Below are 24,406 nucleotides of genomic sequence, written 5' to 3'. Positions count from 1 at the left end.
AAAACACGCACCCAAAAGTTAGGTGTCTATACTCCTACAAGTATTTTGGTCTCCTGCTTGTCCGCGTGATGCCGCGTAACAGCAGAGTAAATGCTCAGTCACTGCATGGTAAATCCGTGGTAGTCACAGCAGCAACCTATCCGTGAACTACCAAACAGATTTACCAGTTAAACAGTTACCCTTTTATCGACAGCTCACGGGACTTAGTTCAGCGGTGCTTAACCTAGCGTATTTTATAGCTATGGTGGTGCTTGTCCTGTAGCAAAAGACAAATTTATGGCCGAGAAAATCGGATTAAAAAATTTTCCCGCTAGTCGATTAAAAATTGGGACGTCCGTAGCGAAAATGGCTCACTGATAGGGTTTTGGAAGTATATGGCGAGTTAGCTAGCGCTCTGGAATTCCCGCACAAAAATTTGTCTCGCCGCATGCTGTTTGCTTGCGGAAACGGTCGGAATGGGGATTATTTCATTTTTTGACCATTGTAGCTTACAAAAAGCTTCGTTTCCAGTGAAAGCAACTCCTTGATTGTTAGAACACGGAAATAAAACCATACAGACCAAGTTAACTTTGCCATCGGTGCCCGTTTAACGGTATCACTTGGCGGGAGAGAGTTGCCTGTCCGTAAAAAAGAGAGAGATGATACAGACATGGTGATTACGTATGCAGCAGTAAAAATGGAGGGCATCTAGCGACCAAATTTTATTCCGTTGAGCGTCAAGAGCGTCGTATGCTTGCTACGGCAGTTTATGTTGTGACTACTAAAAGTCTGTTGACTCGTTTCTTTCAGTTCTGAGTGACTATGTCATTCTGGTCTTCCGCACGAGTTTTCAGTTCATTTCCGGCAACCGCAGTACTCTTGTAGATTTTCAAAAAGTTTATCTACCGATATCTCGGTGCAGAGTGTCGATGCCAGAAGCCGAAGCGGTAACGAAGGCGTCTGACAAGTAATTCTGAGGCTTCGATTACACCTTCCCCGCGTATTCTCATCTGGGGTTCTTTCATCTACCGCATGGAAGTAAGATCGACTTGCCATTCTAAGCTGGAAGAGGCGCTTCCTACTGCCAGCCTCACTATATTACGGTTGGACACTGCAGCAGTAGCGGAATTCCGCTTTGCAATGGTGTCACCATGGGGTGGATATTTTTCTTGCGCTGCTGGCACCACATTCTCTGCGGGAATTGCTGGCACATGATCAATGCACTTACCTAAGAATGTAAGAAATGTTTCTTCCTCGCGACCGTTGCGAGGCGTACCGGTCCCATGTTGAGGCACACGACGTGCCTTACCAGGAGTAGATGTCATGCAGCAATTGCAGAGTGCAGCGTTAGAGAAACTCATTCATTGGAAACGTGGGGAACTGCGAGCAACGCGATGTATTAAACACAAAGCCTCCCTGATGTTACCACGTAAGCGGACGAAGTCTTGTATAGCAACTCCGCTAACCAGGGTGAACATCGCAGTGTTTACTAGTCCTCGGTATCGACCTCGTCAACCACGCAGAGGTCGCTGTCGTGAAGCGGAACCATGACGCCGCATATATCGTGAAACTGCTCAAGGCAGTAGGCTGGCACTTGATTTTCGACGGCCTTCGAGACCCAGAGTGTGCACTCTGCGAGGAAGAAAACGTGTGCGCTGCTTGAATTAAATCCTGTTGGCACAAACTAACGTAAAAACACAATGCATATACACAATGCATACTGTAAAATATGCAATACGCAACACGTATAGACAAGAACAGATTGCAGTAAGGACAAGCAGAATGATACTAAGAGCACTACACGGAAGACTACACAAGCCATTATGTCCCAACTCTTTTCCGTACGTGCCAGCATGTATATCCATATACATTGTAAGATACGGCACCAGCTAGCGAACAGGATGTAGTCCTGGAAAACTAGAAATAAAAACTTCGTTTCGTTCATTGTTGGATCGAAGTGCGTGGTTTGCTATTTAAATCTTCACCATTAGAAAGGGCGTTGGTGCTACTTATACAGAACAAGGGATTGCAGAGGCGCAAGAAATGATAATATATTGTTACTTTGGTTGCTGATACGTAGTAGAAAGGCGTTCGCTTGCATTTAAATGTTATTACTTGATCTGAAATTTATTTGGCGGCTAAAGCTTCCAAATGCATCTAGCAATATCCATAAATTAACCTTTAAATTGTGGCCTCATCTCTGAGGTTGTTTTCTTTTTTGCCTTGTTCTTTACGCCTCTGTCTTGTCTTGACGTAAAGACTTCCAAATGCAAAGCGGAGCACAGTAGGCGGCAGCCTGTGAGGGCTGCAACGTCGTATATCTGAAATGAAACATTACGCGTGCGTTTCATCAGTAACCCTTAATTTAGTGATTGGTTACGGTAATAGTCAAAAAAACGCTTCCTGCTAAATTTGTGCGAGTCTAACGCGGAAGCAGCTGTTGGCGTCTACGGTATGTGTTTTAATGAAGCATAGTACTGGTATATCGTTAAGGCGGTTTAACGCAGCGGATCATTCCGTGTTTTCTTTTATTACGTCAGGCGCCACCATTTTATCTGTCCTTCGTTTCTGTTTAAGTGGCTGGTATATTTTTGAACGGTCTCAATTCGCGGTAGGAAAGAATGCTATTTTGAACACCCCATGTTACTTCGGGCATACGGTGGGCGCAGCTGGCAAAGGACAGGGTTAATTGGAGAGACATTGGAGAGGCCTTTGCCCTGCAGTGGGCGTAGTCAGGCTGATGATAATAATGTTACTTCTACAGTCGCGTGTTTTTGGGTGAAGCTAGTGGTGACTCGTGTATGCGTGTGCACGGTGTTGGCGCCACTTTCATCCGACACTAGTGACCAACTAAAGTTGGACTGCGTCGATGAATTACTGCATTCTAACGACATAGGCGCTGCTTTCCCTGAGAACAGAGTGTTTATATAAGCTGGAAAGGCAAAAAAATTAAGTACAGGTGTCGCCATCACCGGTCGATTTCACAAGTAAACTGCTGTGCGTGAATACAGTTTTTCTCTACGCGAATTTCAGAGGCAAGCTTACATCGCCATGCAGTAGAATATGGCGATCACGGAGTCCAATTAAGTGTAGACGTCACGAGTTTTGAATCAAGTGGTGAGACATAGTTAAATGTAATTTCCTCGGTAATAAATTTGTCTTTTGCAACCGGGAAAAAATCAGCATACGCACAAAGGGCCATAGAATAGATTTTTACGAAGAAAAAAACGGATAGATCTTTCCGCGGTGTCCTTTTAAAGAAGAGAAAGTCAGCTATCACTGAACAATGCTTACGGTTTGTAAAGTGCGGCACTTCCGTAATGGCGCAGTCTTTGTAGTCGCTCCAGCGGAAGTAGGCAACTTCGACTTTGCTAGAGTCTGCGAAAAAGGGTAGGTGTAGAAAATACCATCACCTTGTCAGTAATCTAACTTATAATGGCATGTAAATCTATTCTAAGAGATTTTATTTTTATTGACACCGATCGTAAGCAAAGCAAAACTTGTCTCTCTCCAGGCTGTTAGGCAGAAAAGAAACAATTATACAGAGAGATTTTTATCCCGCCAGTTAGCGTTCATGCTTCTATAGTCAGTTGCAACTCAAGATTTAGCGGCGATTGCCCCTAATTTGAAGTGTTTATCCTTCGTCCTCAGCCTCTTTTCAACTCTCCCCCTTAACGCTTTCATATCTCTTCACCTAAAGAAGAAAAAGGGGTCCGAAGTGGGTTCGTTGTTCGGGCGTTGTCTGCAGTGGAGGTGTTAAGGGGGAAGTTGAAAAAAGGCTGAGGACAAGATCTGTGTTTTGGACGACGCCATTGGCTGGACAGCCTCCGTTGAGAGGCATTCGCCGCTGTACTCTTGACTTTTGACTTAATATATGTAGTATAGTAACATAAACTTCATTTGGCTGCAGAATTAAACTCATCTTTCTACTGTGGCATGTTTGCACCCACATTCATGACCACTGATCCACGGATCCACCAATGCAGGTGGTCAAGTTTGCTCTTCTCATGGAGTGAACTTCGGTAGGCACGTGGGCTATGCGAGACACAGTACTGAATGACGCCCGGTTAATTAGGCAGCGTGGTGTACTATATAACGCAGTGCCCGACACCGATATTTGTTGCAATTGGACTTTATAGAAATAATACCGCCGCAGCCGGGATTCGAACCCGTGACCTGTGGTTCGGCAGCCCTACGCCATACCCGCGGGGTTTGATATCAGCGAGGAAATGTGGAATGGCAATGACACTGCACTGGTTATATGTATTGCAATTTCACCGGTTGCCATCTCCTATATAGGGTGTGTCTGAATTAACCAGTTTCTACAGTGGCTCAACATTGCATTTGGTGTAGCTTGACATTGAATAAGGGAACGCTGAGCGCGACTTGCCAACATAATGATGGTATGAAATGAAGCTTCAAGGTTCTTTGTGATGACGTGACCAGCACAAAATCGGTGCAAACAGCTTGATCATTGACGACGACAAGTTCGGCGGCTCACCAGCAGGGGCTGAATGTGCAAACGTAAGAGAAGCTTCTCCTTTCCTTTGTACGATTTGTTAAAAAAATTATGGATTTTTTTATTTTACGTCATCATCGGCGCACTTCTTTGCTTGCAAGTACAAGACGGCTGAATTCTCAATGTGTGTCTTTTCTAGTTATTTTTTAAAGCGGAAGCTTCCGCACCGAGTTGGAGCCGTTAGTTCCATGCCTGGAGGAGCCTATATGACTGCAAGGGCAAGATAAGCGCGATTGTTGAGCTAGCTCTGCCAACCTTCAGCTCAGTTGTAAAAGGCTAAGAAATACGGCTTGTGAACGAGGGCAGCGCTAAACTGCTTTTTTTTTCCTCCCTTGTCCTACTCATGTCCAACATTCGATGACAAAGATTTTGAAAATTGGAAAATTGTAAGACACTCTAATGGATGTATTGAACGTAATGGTTCATTATTCTGATAAACAGCGAAACCTTACTTTTAAGGCGTTTCCAGCGATCGCATCGAACAGTTAAGACTGCCATAAAAAACCAATGGGGAACGCTGTTGACGATAAAAAAAAAGCGAAAGGAAAAAAAATAACTGCGAGACTGCCGACGGGTGATCTGCGGATGTATTGATTGTTATAGTGAAATCTTGCATTGCAACTGAAAAAATTGCGTTCATAAACATTTTCCCGCTCATAAATGCTTTTGTCCAGAAATGTTCAATTCAATTCAATTCAATTTATTCAACATCTTGAGGATGTTGGGTGCGTCGTCAAAAAGCCAGAGAGAAGGCTTGACAGGGGTCGACGCACCCTACAATGAATTGACAGCAGCATCAGGATGGTATACAGGGTGTCATATATGTTAATACCAGGATCATAACATGAATATGAAAATAAAATAAAACTGCAAGTAAGCATACAGCAAAGAAAATACAAATAATAAGTACAACTCTCTGTTGGTAATAAGTAACAACTCTCACGGTACCTAAGTGTACACAAATTTAGATGCCTTATTTAATGAGGACGGAAGAGTGTGTGAAAGTATTTGGCGACCATAATTCGTACGAGTTTTTGGCATGAACCATGTGAAACCAGTACGGGTGGCATACATCAGTTCTTTACATTTTAAGTTCGACAGGTGCACCATAAATAGATTATTTTTCTAATAATTGTTGTATAATGCCTCAGTAGTATAGATTCAAAGACTTGGGGAAGGGGGGTGATGCGAAGCGATGCAAAGATTGGTTCCGTATGTTCAAAACGAGAAGCGTTAACAATATTTCGAACAATTTTCTTATGAAGTAAATGCAACCGTTTGATATTCGTAAATGATGTTGTTCCCCAGACCAAAATACAATAGTTAGCAACAGAGGAAAACAGTGCGTTGTACAGCATCAGCTTAATATGCTTTGGAAAGAGGTATCGCAGGCGGGACACCATACCAGCAGCCTTGGACAACTTGTCCCTGACTTTTTCAACGTGTTCATCCCATGATAAATTTTCATTAAAAAGCACTCCTAGGCTTTTGACCGTAGGAACTATTTGAATGACTGAGGAACCCATTTTTAAATGAACTTGTGAGACAGCAGGATCCTTATTACGAGGTCTAAAAAGTACAGCTTTGCTTTTTCCAGTGTTTATGATCAGTGAATTGGACTCAGACCATTCGTGAAGTTTCTGCAAACAATCTGTAGCTTGCTGTTCAAGATCTCGCGCATGTGCTGATCGGAAAAATAGAGTGGTGTCATCTGCGTATATGACAAAAGTTGGAAGTTTACTTATACAGACTATGTCGTTTACATAAAGAAGGAAAAGCAGCGGTCCCAATATACTGCCTTGCGGCACACCAGAAGACAGATGTATAAAATTTGATGACTCGTTGTCTACTGTTACTTGTTGGACACGGCAACTAAGGTATGAGGTAATTATTTGATAAAATTTTCCGCGAAAACCATAGTGCTCGAGTTTCGCCAACATTGTGCTGTGATTGATGCGATCGAACGCTTTCGAAAAATCAATAAAGATGCCGAGAGTGAAAGGTTTTGTTCAAAGGACTCTAGAATTAGTTCTTTTTGTGTTCGAAGCGCAGTTTCTGTAGAAAAGTTCTTCCTGAAGCCATGCTGGCTAGGCGTTAAAGTGTTACATTTCTCGCAGAAACTGGACATTCGCTTGTATAATATTTTTTCGAAACACTTCGAGAAAATGGGGAGGATAGAAATTGGCCGATAATTGGACAGGTCATTTTTGTCTCCACCCTTATGAATAACGGTTACTTTGGCAATCTGCAATTGTCGGGGAAACACCGCATGTTCGAGGTAGCAATTAAAAATGTGCTCTAAAACTGGGCTAATTACATCAGCTACATATTTCATTGGTTGGAGTTTAAGATCGTCTATGTCTCGTGACCTGCTGTTACGGAGAGTGAGTAGGCAAGTTTTGATTTCATTGGCGTCCGTTGGCATCAAGAATGCAGTGGAAGAAACCCGAGAGTCGAGGCATTTGATATCCTGGGGTCCGTGATTGCCATTTACCAGTGACGCGAAGAAATCGTTAAATTTTTCTGCCAAAGGTTTCCCACTGACTGGTGTGTTATCAACCAAGACCTCAAGCATTCCGCTTGCATGTCCACCTGGGTTTAAAACTTGATTTAATGTTTTCCATACAAGGTCACTCCTTTTAATTACGTCTGGATTAAATAGTTTTCCCATATACTCTTGCTTTGTTTGGCGTAGAAAAGAAGTGACTTGGTTTCGATACGCCTTAAAACGTGCTAGGTCATCGAGGGATTGGCTTTTAATAAAGCAGTTGTAAAGATTCATTTTTTGTTTCACCATTTCAAGGCATTATTTTGTTATCCAGGGCTTGCGGGCCTTGCGGGGTTTTTTATAAGTCGCAAGTGGAAAATTTTGGTCATAGACAGACTTAAATGGAGTAGTGAAGGCACCATATGCGTCCTCTGGATCATTATTGCTGAGCACGAGATGCCAGTCCACGCCTGCAAGTGCTGCGCGAAAGGAATTCAATGTGGCCTGGTTTATACGCCGATATTGTACCGCGGGAAACTTACGTTGTTTTGGGGGCGTAAAAGAGTCTACAAACATGAATATGGGTAGGTGGTCACTTATCCGGGCATTAATGATTCCTGAATGAAGACAGTCAACTGGATAGTTACTAATGAAGACGTCAATTGCCGTCGCTGCCTGCGGCCGTGTGGGGTTAATTATGACATTAGTAAATCCGTTGCTGTGCAATACGCAGTCGACCTCACGTTTATTTGTAGATTGAGATAGAAAGTCTATGTTAATGTCACCGCCTAAAACTAGATTAAGGTTGTTTGCGGTGATCCATTGCAGATATTCATCAAGAAAGCCGATGAAATTAGATATGCTGCCTTTAGGAGGCCGGTATATAACGGAGAAGACACTACTACCGCTTTGCAACGACAGTATTTCGTAGTCCTCGTGGGTTATAGTATAGTCGGTAAGAATGGTGCATTTGAAAGTTTTTTCCGTTGCTATCAGGACACCACCGCCTCGTTTACCAGTACGGTTTTGCACATGCGTGTTGTAGCCGGGTAGGTGCAAAGCTTCGTTACTACTTTCATACCAAGTTTATGTAATCATTATTACATTGAAACGGAAGCTCAGTGCGCAAAAAAATGCTTCCAATTCATCGCCCTTGTTTCGCAAAGATTGCACATTCAGATGAAAGAAGGACACAGCATTTTTTTTGTGTGCAGATATAGCACAAAGGTCAGAAGGCAGAACGAATGTGTACATCTTGGGGGTCGTTGTACTGTTAGGTATCAGAAAAGGCGTGGTGTCTATGCTATCTTATCCAGGTCTCGCTCACGGGCGATACGCACAATCGTCGACGACTCTGTTTTCCTAGCAAGAATGTGGCCGTTCTGTGTCCAAACAAATTACCACTTCTGCTCCTTCTTCCGCGCTACTGCCATACCCAGCAATTTCTTGAGAAGGGGACACAAGTGCTCATTAACATACACAGTATCCGAACCATTGTAACCGAGGTCTTCAGCTACGACCTTTGTCTCTTTAGCTTTTGCCAGCACACTGTCGCGCTTTCCTCGCGTTTTGAACTGGACAACCACATTCGAGCTAGCCTTATTCTCTGTTTGAACACGGTGGCAAATATCAACATCACTCTCCAGTATTGGCTCTTCAATCATTTCGCCAATTTTTTGCAACATGTCTGGTAGGCTTTCATTTTCTTGTGCTGGAAGTCCCTTTATCTCAAGGTTTTTATTTCGGGAATACTGTTCCAGACCAATGAGTCGTTGCTCTAGGTCAGAACATCGCCTCTTCAGTTCCTCACATTCAGCTGACATTGCAGCATTTTCAGATTTCAATGTCTTTTTTTCCTCTTCCAATGATGCCCAAAGTATGCCCAAAGAGGGCAACGACCACTCTTAATGTCGCTTACTATTGTTCTCTGGAGATGTCGAAGCCTACTCTCCGGTGCACTTTATAACTGATTTTGTGCAGTTTAAGTCACGCGCTTCGCAAATAAATTGACCAAAATCACATCTCTGTGCAAAGCAAAGTCGAAAGTATCGCGTTTGCTGCATTAGAAGTGGGCTGCTTCTTAAATGACACCTTTTTGTCGATCTTTTTTTAAAAAGCTGCAGTCACTTCCTGGCGGGCAGGAAAGAAAAATGGTTGCATGCGAATTACTCTGAATGTCGGGAAAAAATGAAGACAACCACCTTGGCCCACAGTGAAGTTCGTAGCGTCTGGAGTAGCGCCGGCGGTGTGGTGGAAACCTACGTGTTTCCTGGGAAATAAGGAAAGCAGTGAGTTACGGACACTTATAGCTGCCGTGTTTCTTTAAACACTGTGACAATCAGGACAAAAAGACGAGTTTCAGCAATGGCTGATCAAAGGCTGCTTCTATCAAGCGTTAAAAGCAATGTGCCTTTTGACGCCTCTGATACAATACCTTGCGTTGCAATAAGTTGATACAATAACCCTTGTGATACAATAAGGTGATACAATACCGTATAAACTGAAGCTATTATAAGAAAGGAATGACGCGTGGCACTCCTCTGATAGTGTTTCGAATGCATACCTATTTTAGACAGGATCAGTCTGTAGGATCGCCATTGCATATTCCAGGCTTGTTTGGCTGTCCTCGAGTGTGCTGCCGTCTGGGGGCATGAACGCGTACTAAACGCCACCTCTAAGAGTAACCGTACACCATTGGACATTGGAAAATTTTGAGAAGAGGTCCACTGATTAAGAGCGGTGAGATAAGAGTAAGCTCCTGCTCTTAGATTTTGGTTCCTGTTAAAAAAAATTCGTCTAGAAAAAAGGCCCACTGGCGTCCGTTGTTGCATTTCTCATCCCAAATGAACATGTCAAGCACGAATAATAATTGATTGCATGCATCATTAGTACCTTTTGCCGTCGCCATCATTCAGCGACCAGACATAAGTGACCGTCTTCGCCACAGGGTCAAAGTCTTTGCGTTTCGCAGTCAAGCATTCGAATATGGTGTCGTTGTCCACGTCGGAGATGCCAACGCCATATGGAAATTTTGCAAATATCTGTAACCGATATGCACAAAAACGATGATTAACGTCCTGCATAAATAAAATGATCTCTCTATGAGTGCATTCAATATGATTCGTGAGTATCGTAACATGAAATTTATGAAAGTATACATTGCGGCAGACATTTACGCTCAGGCAAAATCACAACTATGAGGGAAAGAAATATTAAGGAAAGAATAAATATTGAGCAGCATAGGTGCTACATGTGCGACCATACATGACATTTTTGTTTTAATTCTTCTTCTGAAGTTCCACCACTTGACTTCAAACTTAAAACGTGTTCCAGGTCCTGCAAGCCGAACAGAGAATGATGTTCAAAAGCTATATTTTTTTCAAAATTATGAAAACTTACCAGGACACCCGCCAATGGTCTCAACCGATGCAAAAGAAAGAATAAGAAAAAAAAAGATATTCTTGAATACGCGCCTTCCGGTTTCCCGGTACTTAATGCGACAACTGAGTTACGTTCCGGGATTTCCCTGGGGCGCAAGAAATAAAGCTAGAAAGTTTTCCTTGACTCTGTGAATAAAGTTTTATCACTTGTTAAAGCACACCTAATAATAATATTAGCTGTGATACCAGCGCGAGGAGGTTTAAATGACCTAGCAGTCGTTGCGTACCTCGAAGGCGTTTGGAATGTCGCGGGGTAGAACATTGGGCCCTTTGCACGCAGCAGGGGTGACGATTAGCAATGCCGATAACCCGGCCAAGACCACTGCTACCGAACGGCTCATTCTGTCTTCTGGATCTGTCTACAAGCCTGGCGCCGGGCTATTTAATACGCTGCACGCATTGGTGGCGCTAAATTTATACTAGAACCAATATTACATACGTAGGTGTCGTGTGATTGATAGCAGCTGGAAGGTAATGACCTCTTCACTCACGCTCAGCTGTGGCCTGGCTGATTGTGTCAAGTGATGGTTGCTTCCACCGTGGTCCGTGCGCTCTACAGTGCTATTCTGGCCACGTGATAGTCACACAGGCCCAAAACAGCATGATGTCTCCGGCTTTAGACGTGGCCGATCAAGAGACTGTTGTTCTGATTTCTGTGTTGTGCAGTCTGTCCCATGGATGACACAGGGGCCAGGCCCACATCGAGCACCTTTTTTCAGTGATGAAATAAGCTTGCTACGCGTACAAGCCATGACAATCTCACTAAAAACCTGCACTGCGTTGGAGCATCAGTTTGCCGACTCACGGCGAGATGTAACAGAGACGACAAAGATATATCACAGTACCTGAACGGCCAATACACTAAGTGTCCAAAAAATCGTTTATTCCACGATACACGTGGAAAAATGACGGCTGAAATGTAGGACGCATCGCTTCCTTTCTGCCTGAGCTCATGATTCGTAGACTGCAATAAATCAGCAATGCCAAAATATGCCACAAAAGTTTGGGCTGGAAAAAACTGGCTGCGGTTTAGCTCTGGTTAACCCTAGTTGATTTGCGAAAGCTTCGTTTCATTCCGACGCTCTCGAGAACTCAAACCGGTCTCTTCCGCAGTTGAAGAGTCACATCCGGGACGACGTGGCACGACTTCTTCTAGCCGCATCTTCGTTACGACGCTTCTCGAGTAGCACGGTGCGTTCTTCTGCCGTCTTTTTAGCGCGTTGTCTCTTCCTCGCTTCGTTCGTTCGCTGTTGCCTCCATAACGGCTAGAATCCATTGAGGCGAAGCGCATATATATATATATATATATATATATATATATATATATATATATATATATATATATATATATATACACTCCCCGCGAGGCGACACGTCCTCTCCCTCTACCCCAGCGGAGCACATCTGGTGGGGCGACGGCAGCGGCGTCGATGGCGGCGCCATTTGTTGGAGCGCGGCGGTGGCGTTGCTAGGCATCGGCGGCTCAAGGTCATTCGTGGGCCACAGCATACGGCTGAAGTGCGACCACGCGACGAGCCGAGCTGGCTGGCTGGCTGGCTGGCTGGCGTAGTGTTGCTTTCGCAACAAAAGAGCAGCGTCCCGTTCGATGCGACATGTGGGTCACCTGTGCGGTATTACAGCATCAATCACGAGTGCGCACAACAGTTTTGGCGATCTTGCTGCGATAACGATTGACATGAACATGCGGTCGATGTCAAATTCGTAGTTTTTTCGAACAAATAAAGCAGAGATGACGGTTTGAGTAGAAAATGAGAGGAAAAAGGCGCTCCGAGAAAATGGGGTCCGCAAATACGCAATCTATTGTTCGCCTTTGCGGAGTCCACATCACCCGGAACAATGCTATTTTTAGCACTCCCTCCTTCCATGCCGTGCCCATACAGATGTTGCTTTGCCGTTTAGAGATTTGTAGAGTGACAGCATTATTAGGCTTAAGTCTCAGTCCACAGGGCTTGCAAACACATCGCCTTTGCTACTTTTGCCCACGAGTGCGCCTCTCCGCAGTTTCGGTAGTTTTTAATAGCTCACCGGAGCAGCATTTATTACCCCTTCTAGCTAGGAATGCTGTGGCATTTCAACTGCAATAAGAAATAACTGCCCGCGTTTTCTGCTGACGATCTGCGAAAGAAGTCAACGACATCTGTGCAGTAAACTTCAGATCTACTAATGTGATGACTTCGTAAAGTTATCCGAAGCGTTGTCGGGCTTGAGTAATGAAGGCGAGTTCTGTGTATATATGCGTGCGACAGTACGAACTTAAGGTTTCGCAGTACAAGAGCCACCATGACCGCAGTTACAGCGGCAAACATGACTGCATAACAGTAGTTACTGCTTAAAACTGCGGAAGAAATACTGATTGCTTCTTTTTCTGTGCAACAGCTACTGTTAACTTTTAGGAATTTTGAGCTCCTCCTGCGTGCATAGACCACCTGTAATGATTGTTGTGTCAGACACATTCACTGAGCTCAATATGTTTGTAATGTTTCCCTTAGATTTCGGGCAGAGCTTTTACTATATTTTTTTTGTGAGGCCACTGCTTCACCTTCATTATGAATCGGCCTTACAGTTTACTTTTATGAAAGCTCGCGGTAATTCCTTCTGCTCTTATTCGCTATTTCAGTGATGAGGCGTAAGGCGTTCAAGGTCGTAAGCTCGGTTGAACTAGTGAGAAGGACAGGCTTTTAATCGAACACACAATGCTTAATACGACGGGCGCGCTAGCCTGAATGCATGGCAGGCAGCGATGCCCATACCGGCTTTCCTAGCGTTGACAGAACATCGAAAGACTGTTTTCTGCTGAAAATCCGTCGTCGTCTTCAACGGTGCGAGCGAAAAATTTGAAGGGAAGCAACCTAGAGGGGCCACCTAGGTCACGTGACATTGTGGAGTCATCACAACCTACCAACCGGGTCGTGGGTTGTGTTGTGTTGGGTTTAATGGCGCATAAGCAACTAAGGCAATCATGCGCCAAGTTCAAGGCATAAGATATTGTTGTCTGGAAATTTTTACAACGATATAAAAATATGGCGGTGTAGAAAGCTTAAAAAGTTATCTCCTTGTACCTAGTATTGAGGGCAGAACAATATTGATAAATGGCTAATATTAAAAAGTTTGAAAGGAGGTCCGGGAACCTCATCAGCCGCTCTTGGCTGTGCAAGGACGGGAGGTCCCCAACCAATCAAATACAATACCTCAGCCCTTTTCTCAGGAATGACAAAGTGGCTGAGGTGCATCAGGCGAAGCACTGGGTCATGTTCTACATCCTTTTAAGAACACCAGCTTCTGTTGAAAATCTAAAAACGCAGGACATGTCGACAATTGCATTTTCACCTAAGAGTAGTGCTGGGTGAAAAAGAATGCACTGTTTATAGAATGAAGAAAGCACTCTTTCCTTAGCTTTTCCAGTTGTGAACATGAAAATAAAATGGGAATAACTGTAAGTTCATCTCCACATGTACAGACTGGTTTGTCTCGTTTTGCCATAAGGAAGTTGTGTGTAATGTGCGTGTGGCCGATACGGAGACGGCAGATGATGACTTCATTGAAACGTTTTTGGTGCACAGATGACTTTTATTGGCCTAAAACTGATTTTACTAGGTGCAGTTTGTTATTTATTTCGTTGTTCCAAGCGGACTGCAAAATTTTTTTCTTGCATTACAATGTATTAATTTCATGCAATCTTTATAGGGCATATTTACATTTTTAATTTGCTTTTCACAAGCTTGAGCAGCGCATATATCTGCTCTTTCGTTGCCTTTTATGCCGACATGAGTTGGTACCCAGCAGAGTCTTATGCCTTGTCTTTGATCTATGGGTGTTGTAATGTTGTGTATAAGGTCGCCAAGCAGCGGTGTTATTGCATTTCTAAAATGAAGGGCTGTAAGCACACTCAGCGAGTCTGTGTAAATAATACTGTTGGTGAGGTTCTTGTTTACTATTTTTTATATGGCTACACACACGGCGTAGCATTCGGCAGTGAAGATGGATACACACTGTGGAAGTCTTACTATTTTATTACAATTTCTTTGTACCACTGCGATTCCAACTTACTCCCCTGTTCTTTACCCGTTTATAAAATAAGCTGTGAAAATGCTGTATTTTTCCTCGGGTGGAAGAAATTCTTGCGTTATAGCATATTCTGGAATTTGAATTTTTCGAAACTGTGTAAGAGTGAAATCAGAGATTTCAGGGAAATTGTACCATGCTGGCAGTGGACCTCACCTTCGAGCAATGTTTGGCAATATGTCTAGTACGCCGAGGTTCTGGCACATCTCTTCAAGTCGCAAGAGCAGTGGCCTGGTAGCTTGCGGTTTATTGTTAAAGAGTATTTCAGATGGACACTTTGTAGCGATGGGATAACAAACATATTTGTGCAGTGAACGGATTTTTAGAATGTGCGAGCATGTGAGCATGGCTCTTCTGTTTGCAAGTGATCGTTCGTTGGTTTCTACATGGAGACTGTTTATCGGTGATGTAATGTATACACCAGTGGAGAGACGCAAACCTAAATTAAGTACTGGATATAGCCGTTTAAGGTACGATGGTCTCGCTGACTCATACACTATACATCCGTAATTCAGGGTAGAGCGTCCTACAGAGCGTTAAATTTGTAAGAGGCATGTCCTATCAGATGCCCAGTGTTTCCTCGACAGCACTTTGAGTATGTTCAGGGATCGAGAAGTTTTTTTTTTCTTCAACGCATTTATGTGAGGCAGGAAAGTGAGCTTTCTGTCAAATGTTATACATAGAAATTTATGATCATTTTTGACGGGTAACTTTATTTCGTTCAGGTGTAGGGTGGGATCTATCTGTATGCCTCGTCTGAGTTAGAAAAGAATGGCCACCGATATCTGTGGAGAAAAACGGAAGCCATTTCTGCCTGCCCATGTTGCCAGTTTATTTATCGTTAGCAGTATTTGTAGTTCGCAAGTTGATGTGTTCGAGGATGTGCAAGCTATCTGGAGATCATCTACATAGACAGAAAACATAACGGCCCTTGGAATTATTTTTCTCATAGAAATCGTTTTTACAATAAAGAGTGTTGTGCTCAAAATATGTCCTTGAGGCACTCCATTTCCTTGAATAAAATTCCTTGAAAGGGTTGAGCCTAGGCGGACATGAAATGTACGGTTAGACAAAAAGTCTTTAAGGCAGTTCAACATCATGCCGCGGATACCTAGTTCAGCCAGGTCCTGAATAATCACAAACCTCTACGTTGTGTCATACGCCTTCTCTAACTCGAAGAAGACAGCCAGACAATGCTGTCTGTGTATAAAGGCCTCACTAACAGTGTTTTCAAGACGAACCAGGTGGTCGGTGGTGGAGCAAGCCTTTTTGAAACCACATTGATGGACATCCAGAAGCTCCTGGTCTTCTAATACGAATGTTAGTCTGATATTCAATACACTTTCAAAGAATTTCGCTAGGCAGCTAGTCAGAGCTATGGACCTATAACTGCTAGGAAGCGTAGATGGTTTTCCGGGTTTTAAAAATGGAACAATAATGGCTATCTTCCAGGCTTCGGGAATTTTCCCCGATACCCACGCTTTGTTAAAAAAACTTAAAAGTGCCTCCACAGCCGGTTCAGAGAGATGAGCTAACATTTGATAATGTATTTCGCTAAGACCCGGTGCAGTTTGCTTACCGGCGGACAGTACTTTATTAGTTTCTTGAACTGTCGAACTGCCTCTTGTCGGCAGTCTTTGTTTTTTCAGCTGTGTTTTTGTATTTGAGGAATGATTGTGTGTAGTGCAACGAACTGGAGACGGCAGAAAAGTATTCACCTAAAATATCTGCCTGTTCTTCTATATTTGTCTCTATACCAGGGGCTGAGCGAAACGGGACTGTGAATGGGGAGTGGCTGGCATTTATCTTTTTTACCATCTCCCACATTTGTTTTGATGTGGTAGAGTTGTTTATACAGGACACGTAACCTTGCCATGAAGTTTTTCTGGCATTACGGCGAATATATCGAGCTTTTGCTCTTAACTTTTTGAAGTTCATGAATTTCTCCTGCGTTGGGTGCCGACGGAAAATTCCCCAGGCTTTGTTTTGTTTCTTTTTTGCATCTCGGCATTGTTGTGTATACCAAATTTTTTGATTCGGTTTTACTACTCAAGACGACCGAGGAATTCCTAGGCGTGGAGCGGTCAAAATACAGTTTATGATAGATTTATCCAAATCGTCTATGCTGAGATCATCTGAAGCTACTTTATCTAGGGTGGCCCTTTCTCTAAAGAGTGGCCAGTTGGCTAAATGTAACTTCCAACGTCGTGGTTTAGTTGGTATGACTTGCGGTGGGGATGTTATGCTGATTAATACAGGGAGGTGATCGCTGCCGTATGGGTTATCGATGACATCCCATTTAAAATCGCAAAGAGAGAAGGTGAACTAAAAGAAAAATCTATGGAACTCATTTTTCCTGTGGTCGGAGAGAAGCATGTATCTTTGCCGGAGTTTAGGAGGGAAAAAATATTACTTGGAATAAAATCTCCTAAAATACGACCTCTTGCATCAGTGTGAGCACTTCCCCAAAAACCGGAGTTGGCATTCAAATCGCCAACCAGCAGATATGACTCTGGTAGCTGTTCTAAAAGAGATTCTAAATCATGAAGTGTTACTGTTAAGTGTGGCTCAAGATATATGGTACCTATTGTGATTGGTTAAAAATTAAGGATGGTGACTGCGACGGCTTCGCATTTGGTTTTAGTTTGATCTCGCGGGTTGCTACACCAGTCTGGATGACAATAGCAACACCTCCAGACAGGTTGCTTGCTTGCTCTCGGTCACATCGAAAGACATACTTGTTTAAAATATTCTTTTTGTTTTGAACCTAATTTGGTCACCTGTAAGCGTAAAGCCACCAGGGAAAGCGTGTTTAAAAGGTCTTTTATGTCACTGTAGTTATTTATTAGTCTTCAGCAGTTCCACAGTATAAAAAACGCAAGGTTAGACGAGTGTATAGTTAACCTAAGATACCGGATTTGGGGGTTCCAATAGTGGGGTCTTTTCTTTTTCGCTCAAGGGAGCTGTGCCGCCGCTGCAGCGAAGGCAAGTTCTGTGTTGTGTCCATCGCCTCACTCTAGGCTCAGGGCGTCAGCGGTGGACCCGCGGATGTGAGGTTTGTGTGCCTCTCCCGACTGGGGGAAGCCTTGCAAGCGGCCGACTGAGGGGCCGGCGGGCCCTTTTTCAGAGGTGACAGGGCAGCCTTCGCGTCGTCTACAGGGGGCGGGGGTGGCCCTTCCTCAGGCTTTGCCTGGGCGGTGGCCGAAACCTGGTGTGGTGTGCCACCCCTGCGCACCACATCGGCGAAATCTGTTTTTGCTGTGAACTGGAGCCTTTTTCGTGCTTCTTGATATGTTATGTTTTCCCTTGTCTTTATTGTTATTATTTCCTTCTCCCTGTTCTAGGTCGGGCACGAGCTCGGATACGCGGGGTGACCTCCTTCGCAGTTCGCGCACTCGTGGTGCAGCGTTGCAGTCCACGGATTCATGATCATTTGACGAACGTTTGGCACATGTTTGGCGGCCGCGACAGCTCTGTGAGCCATGGCCGAATCTTTGACATTTGAAGCATCGTCTGGGATTTTGAATGTACGGTTTTATATTTACTCTAAGATATCCTACTTTATGGATTACAGAAGTTGGCGTCGGAAGTTCCTTGTCGTCTTTTCGGATTTGGATGCGCTGGACATCGGTAACGTTCTGGTCTGTCAGACCTTCGAGCATTTCTTGTTCTGAGAGGTTGAGAAAGTCGTGTTGAGATATTACGCCTTTGACTGTGTTCAGTGATCGGTTGGTAGTTACGGATACAGGGATGTCTCTAAAGGACACTAAGGTTGGGTGTCTTGAGTATTGTGCTTTGTCTCAGATTTGGAGAAGGAGGTCGCCACTGGCTAGCTTCGTCACCCAGGACGTCAGTAAGAAATTTAGAAACAATGAACTTAGGCATTTTTTTTTTGGCTGGTTGCTCTGCATCTTCACTATGTATAACATGATACCTAGGGAAGCATTTGTTAGTTATATGTTCGGTCGGCACTCTTTTTAGAGCGCGATCATTTTGTGAGAGAGGTGGAGTCATTAAGTGTGTTACATGTTCGGTCACGATGCCAGCCGCCCACCATGAAGGCCAACAAGGGGGCGGGACAGGAACTTGCAAGCAAGTCCTGACCACGCCAGCTGTACACCTCAACTATAACCAAATATGACGCAGCTCAGGGTAGTTGGTCACACAAGGTTAAGCCTCGCGGACAGGAAAAAAAGGGAAATCTAAGAAGTGAATAGGAGACAGGAGAGTTGTGAGAAAGAGGATAGGAAAGGTAAAGATGAAGGGGAGGGTAGGAAAAGGCGACTGCCGATTTCCGCCGGTCGGGTCAGGCCGGAGGTGCCGTCTACAGGAAGCTGGGGCCAAAGTGGTGTGTTGCCTCCGGCGAGGGGCCATAAAAATCCAAACGCTCGGCATCGGTGCAACCGCCAGGCGATGCCATGCACAGCTAAGCGTAGGTGCTGGGGTCCGTGGTGACGCACTGCTCACCATCATCCCCCTGCGGGAATGTCCCTGCGGATGCTCAACAACCCGTATTGTCGCCACTCACCAACGTCTACACGCTGCAGGCGTCCCCCTGCGGGAATGAAGTCTGGTGGCCCGTGAAACATTAGTCTTTTTCTTTATAACTATCAATGCAGGCCTCTCGTAGAGAGCTGTAACACATTATGTTAAATAAATGTCGTCGCGACGTGCGAATATTGATATTGGTGCACGAGTACGATCTGATCCCAGAGTTCAATTTAAATCGAGTGGTAAATGCTAATGTACGTGAGTGTGACTGTCACGTCTACAAGTATAGCCTCAAGCCACCAGCTAATAAGGGCTCTATTAGCTTTACCGCTCACGTGTCCGGGAGACGTTTATTCCCTACAGCACATTTTTACGTGACGAAAGGAGTCCTGAAAATTAAATCTGAGTTTTCATTCCCTCTGCCTTGCATTGACTTGCCATTTCGTCACAATAAGTGAGACATATGCAGGAAGCTGATCACAGTACGAACTTCTGCATTTAAAACGACAAAAAGGAGGGGCTTACTTTCATTCCTAACAGAAATTGCACGTGAGCTGAAATTATTCTTTAAGTTAATATTCATTTTATTGGGAACACCTTTAATATCCTTGCTTATCCCTCGGGGTATAGAACTAGAAATCGCCGTTATCTTGCAATAACGCCCTTAAACGCGCGAGTTAATTGTGTTATTTTTTTCCTAGGGCCATCATTGGCTGGAATAATCTCACCGATAATGTTGTCATGCAGAGATAATTGTAATGATTTGAAAAACATCAAAACTGACTGATGTTACTGAGCTTGCCATGCTTCCTTTTCTTTGCTTTTTGAGCCCGTATTTGCTCTGTTGTTTTGTTTGCTGTGCGCCTACATTTTTGTACTTTCAAGTATATTTTTCCCACCTGCTGTGACCTTGTACACGCGGCCGCAGTATAAATAAATAAATAAATAAATAAATAAATAAATAAATAAATAAATAACAATAAAAAGCTTGCCATAGTATTTAGGAACGGGTGAGCGATCCCTTCTTTTAAATGTTCTCATGACCCAAATATTAGCATGAAGAATTTGTGACATATGGACTACGTTTAGACCATGCGGATAAAACAGCTTGCATTTTTTTCTTTCATTTCGGTGCTGCGCTTTCCACGAATCAGCGGGTGACAGCGCGAAACCAGGCGAACACCATCCTCGCATCAGAGAGAGAAGAGAAGCGAACGGTTAAAGCGAACAGTTTTGTCTACTATAAGTGAACGTGGATACGAAAAAGATTGATGGACCTCTGGTGCAACTACGTCGTGCCTACAATAAAACTCTTGACTCCTGTATTGAACGCCATTGCCGCTGCGAGTGATGGACCCGCACTGTCAATCTTGCTCTGGGGTGTATGCTCATTGTAATTGTTGAGGAACATCAGAAATGACTTTTTGAGGATATATAATTACTGTAGCGATTACAGAGAACATTTTTTTATTATGCTGTTAACCACTTCGTGTTGCTTTGAGTCAGGCACTTGTAGGTTTCCGCAGCAGCCGGGGCCGGCTGTTTCTCTACCCTGACTACGCACAGCTTGTTCCAAGCTACGCTTGTCCCATTTTCTTTCTTTTCCGGAATGGTGTATGAAATTTGTGTATAACCTTTCAATCTAGAGAGGCTTAGCGTATTGCGCGCTTGCACAGAATTTCTCCAGTGCAGCACGCAAGAGCTTTATGTATTAGGCCGGCTATTGTGGACTACATTTGTAATGAACCATAAATTTGTTTTCCAAAAGTAGATTGCCTTGAGTCACATGCTGTAAATCAAAATCGTACACCCACTCTGTTAAAATCAACTTTAAGGCTTTTTATTTGAAAAAAAATATAATACCACAAACAACTGGAAGACGCAGCGCTTATGGGATGCAACCTGGCAGCTGTACAGAGAATATTTTAACTTTTAATACATGTCTCATGAAGAATAACATTGTAAGAAATGAATGCATTGCAAAAATTATGCCGTCGTTCACTTTCAAGAGACACAACACTACACAGTTCATTGCAAACCTTACAGCATGGCGTTAAAAATACTGGTAGCGAGGGCGCGAAAGTGAAGGGTATTGGAGCCTTCATTGGAACCTGAATGCTCCACGCCGTTCGCGACATCCTTCCAACGCCACGCGAAAAGCGCCCAAAAATTGATGAAAAAATATAATTCAACGATGATAAGTCCACTTATTGTGGACTGTTCACATAGAAAACCTATTTGCCAGCTGGTGGCTGCATGCCGTTGACGTCAAAGAAACGGGATGCTTTATCGCAATTATGCTAGGCATCGAGAAGGAGCGAACAAGTCTTATACCGAATCTTGATGAGCTGCAAAGTGAAGTTACCCTCTGCATTTGACCTTTCGGTCCTACAAGCGATGAAGGAAGCCGCAGTGCCTATGATGCACGGTACTTATGTTTTATTAACATTTATTAACATTAAACGCCGGCAGTTTAGCAGGCCGAGCGTGGAGCCACTTCTTCGAATCCCATTACCTTATCTTCTAATACGGGAGTTGGAGAAGTCCCCTTGACTAATTATGAATTTTTTTGGCCAGAATATCTTCAATTAAGAGCCGCTGGGAACCTTATAAACATATCGAGCCAAATATGTGCTCAACACGGCTTTCCAGAGGTTATTTGTTCTGGCCACGGCCCCCAGTTTAGATCAAGGCAGCCAGCAATAGTTTGAGTATATTCCAAACTTTCCACTGTCCATTTGGTCCCCTGCCATTGGTCACTGAGATATATGCTCGTGGCTTTCGAGCGCCTGTGGGAAGTGACCCGACCATTGGCTGCGTATTGCAGCGAATTGTGAGGTCAGGTCTTCTGCTGTTGACAGAGCGCAGCGATGCACCCCGCCATTGGCTGCATATCGCGGCCAATGGTGATGTCCGGTCGCTAACCACCTAATGACTGGGTCGCATCCCATAGACGCTTGATATCCGTGGGTATATCTCAGCGACCAATGAGAAAGGACCAAATGGTCAATGGACAGTTATGAAATACGGCCCCTGTTCATTTACTCTAAATAACCGTTAGTTTTTCAGTCATTTGGCTTAGAAGAGCCCTCAGCGCTTTCAGACTGTTTCACATTCAGTTAAGCCTTATCATGTTCAGAATGGAAGATAAGCTCTCGAATTGCAACAGATTATAGGCAGCGCGAGAAAGACATTCCAGTATAGTGAAGTTAGCGGGTGTTAGTTATACTGTCGACGCTGAATGCTTCTGGTAAGCGCAATTTTTATCATCAGATGGCTCATCGAGAGAAAACCCAGCGGCGTTACAAAACTCGCAATTGGTCTAAATGATGTCGAAAATACGAACTGTTAAACAGTAATAGTCACAACTGGTACTTACGACTGCACCGACTACAAAGGAATAGAATAGAATTAGAATGGAGTTGAAATAGAATCCGAAAGAATGAGAATAGAATTGGAAGATAATTAAAAGGAATTGGAATGGAATTAGAATGAAATTGGAATAGGACTGCAATTTTGCATTACTCGCATGTGAGTTCCTTAAGTGCCTCGGTATTTCTTTTTTGTTTAAAGCGTGGCGTCGACCTGCGCGTCTCTAAAGACAGACCAATTTCTAGAGTTGCTGGTTCATGCTCCGATGGACCCTGTTAGCTCAGGAAAAGGACTTCAAAGAATCACCATTACCCACTCGCCCAAGTTTCTACCCCTGCCAAAGATTAGTTCCTAATAGTTGTTATTATTATTATTAAGAACTAGTCTTTGACAGGGGTAGAAACTTGGGCGAGTGGGTAACGGTGATCCATGGTATGTGATTGTAGCGAAAAACAGTGAGTGCAGTGCGCTACACTCACATACCATGAATCTTTGACACTTCTGAACTACGTGAAGTATATACATCTTTGCACACGCATTATAAAATTTTTACGATGTCGCAAACCCGGAGCGATATTCATCGCACAAACTGCGAATGCACTCGGCGTAAAAAGCTCATAGAAGGCGGCTCTTACGAATTAACTGAACTTTCCTCGGTGCGCAGTGTGGGTCGCAGGCTAAAAAATAAGCTATATATATATATATATATATATATCTTACATGATGTATGCAAAGACGGCAATGAAATGGATATATTCCTTCCGTAAACGTTTCACTGCGGTTGCACATGAATGGTCTCATATAAGCGTGAATACTAAACAGCCTCATGAAGATGTCCTTTTCGAGGATGCATTAAATCTTTAGGAACTAATTTTATGCTTGCATAAACTCTTGTTGGAACGCCAGTCATGCTTGAATTTCTATTTTGCTACAGATGCTGAGTTGCATACATAGTTATGGAGTCTTTTGCATATTACAGCTATCGGCAGAAATTTTACCGAGCCAGCTTGTCAAAGTGAGCATTATTGCAAAGCTACGGCCGTGTTTTCGGCTAAATAAATAAATAAAAAACTAATCGTAACATGCGCTGACGAATGTTGCATTTCGTCGCGAAAAGAAAAATACAACATCGAGAACTGCTAGCGGCGCAAGAAATCTGTCTCGTCGTCAAAGGTGCAATCTCTTCGAGGCGCCACGAAAGCGAAAGAAATGGAGTCTGCCTCGCTATGCCTTCTCTTCGCTGGAGTTTTATTTGTGCTCACTGAGTAAGTGTAAAAGTGCAAAGTGTTTCACTAAAGTAGTTTTTCAGTGGAGCGCTTAGCTTCTTTTTGAGGCAGGCTACAGGCAGATGCGTATGTCCAATCATGCCCGACATTCTTGGACAAATATTTCGAAAATTGCAAAACTATAAGGTACTCTTATGGAAATATTAAAGGTAATTGTACATTCTTCCGATGCGTAGCAAAATCTTTTTTTCAAAGTTTTTTCATCATTCGCATCGAGCAGTTAAGACCGCCATAGAAAACCAATGGGGAATGCTTTTGAGGAAAGCAAGCACGTCAATAGCAAGAAAATGAAAGCCTGTCGACGGGACACCTGCGGATATATTGATTTTTTATAGTGAATTCTTACGATATATGAAAAAAAATTGCTTTCATAAACTTTTCCTCGTTCAAAAATGCTTTTGTCCAGAATCGCTGGGTAGGTATAGTGCTGGTACGTTGGATTAAGGTCCGGAATGTACGCTTGTGTTATGAGAAACACCGTGCAGTGGAAGGCTCCCGATTAATTTCGACCACCTCGGTGGTAGATTAATGAGCACTCAGAGATCGGCTGTACCAATATAGGGACATGCTTCCCTAATCCACGAAGCCCAAAATGTGCTCTGGAAGGAGGGTGGTTGGGAAAAGAAGCGCTCTAACCTTATGCTCACGTCATCCGATAGGGGAAGAAATATATCCGTTGCGACTCATAAATTACTCGAGTTAAAGGATGTCTAACGCATACGAGCGTGAAACCATGCCTATCACCGAA

General features: G+C 43.6%; 1 protein-coding gene and 1 long non-coding RNA gene across 3 annotated transcripts in view; one reads left to right on the top strand and one right to left on the bottom strand.

Moving 5' to 3' along the window:
* Positions 1 to 1,358: 1,358 nt before the first annotated feature.
* The window catches only part of LOC144099208 (uncharacterized), a 32,062-nt gene continuing 9,014 nt past the window's right edge, over positions 1,359 to 24,406 (bottom strand). Inside the window, exons 2-5 of the mRNA XM_077632352.1 lie at positions 9,879 to 10,027; positions 9,188 to 9,255; positions 3,274 to 3,357; positions 1,359 to 1,611 (exon numbers count right to left, since the gene is read on the bottom strand). Of these exons, the coding sequence (XP_077488478.1) occupies positions 1,469 to 1,611; positions 3,274 to 3,357; positions 9,188 to 9,255; positions 9,879 to 10,027 (444 nt within the window). The 3' untranslated portion in view covers positions 1,359 to 1,468. The remainder of the gene's footprint in view (positions 1,612 to 3,273; positions 3,358 to 9,187; positions 9,256 to 9,878; positions 10,028 to 24,406) is intronic.
* LOC144099209 (uncharacterized) overlaps positions 23,471 to 24,406 on the top strand; it is a 43,775-nt gene continuing 42,839 nt past the window's right edge. For both annotated transcript variants that reach the window (XR_013307342.1, XR_013307344.1), the window contains exon 1: positions 23,471 to 23,637. This is a non-coding gene — a long non-coding RNA (uncharacterized LOC144099209). The remainder of the gene's footprint in view (positions 23,638 to 24,406) is intronic.

Source organism: Amblyomma americanum, chromosome 7 (assembly GCF_052857255.1).
Source record: "Amblyomma americanum isolate KBUSLIRL-KWMA chromosome 7, ASM5285725v1, whole genome shotgun sequence".
NCBI lineage: Eukaryota > Metazoa > Arthropoda > Arachnida > Ixodida > Ixodidae > Amblyomma > Amblyomma americanum.
This window is presented reverse-complemented; position numbering and strand designations above follow the sequence as displayed.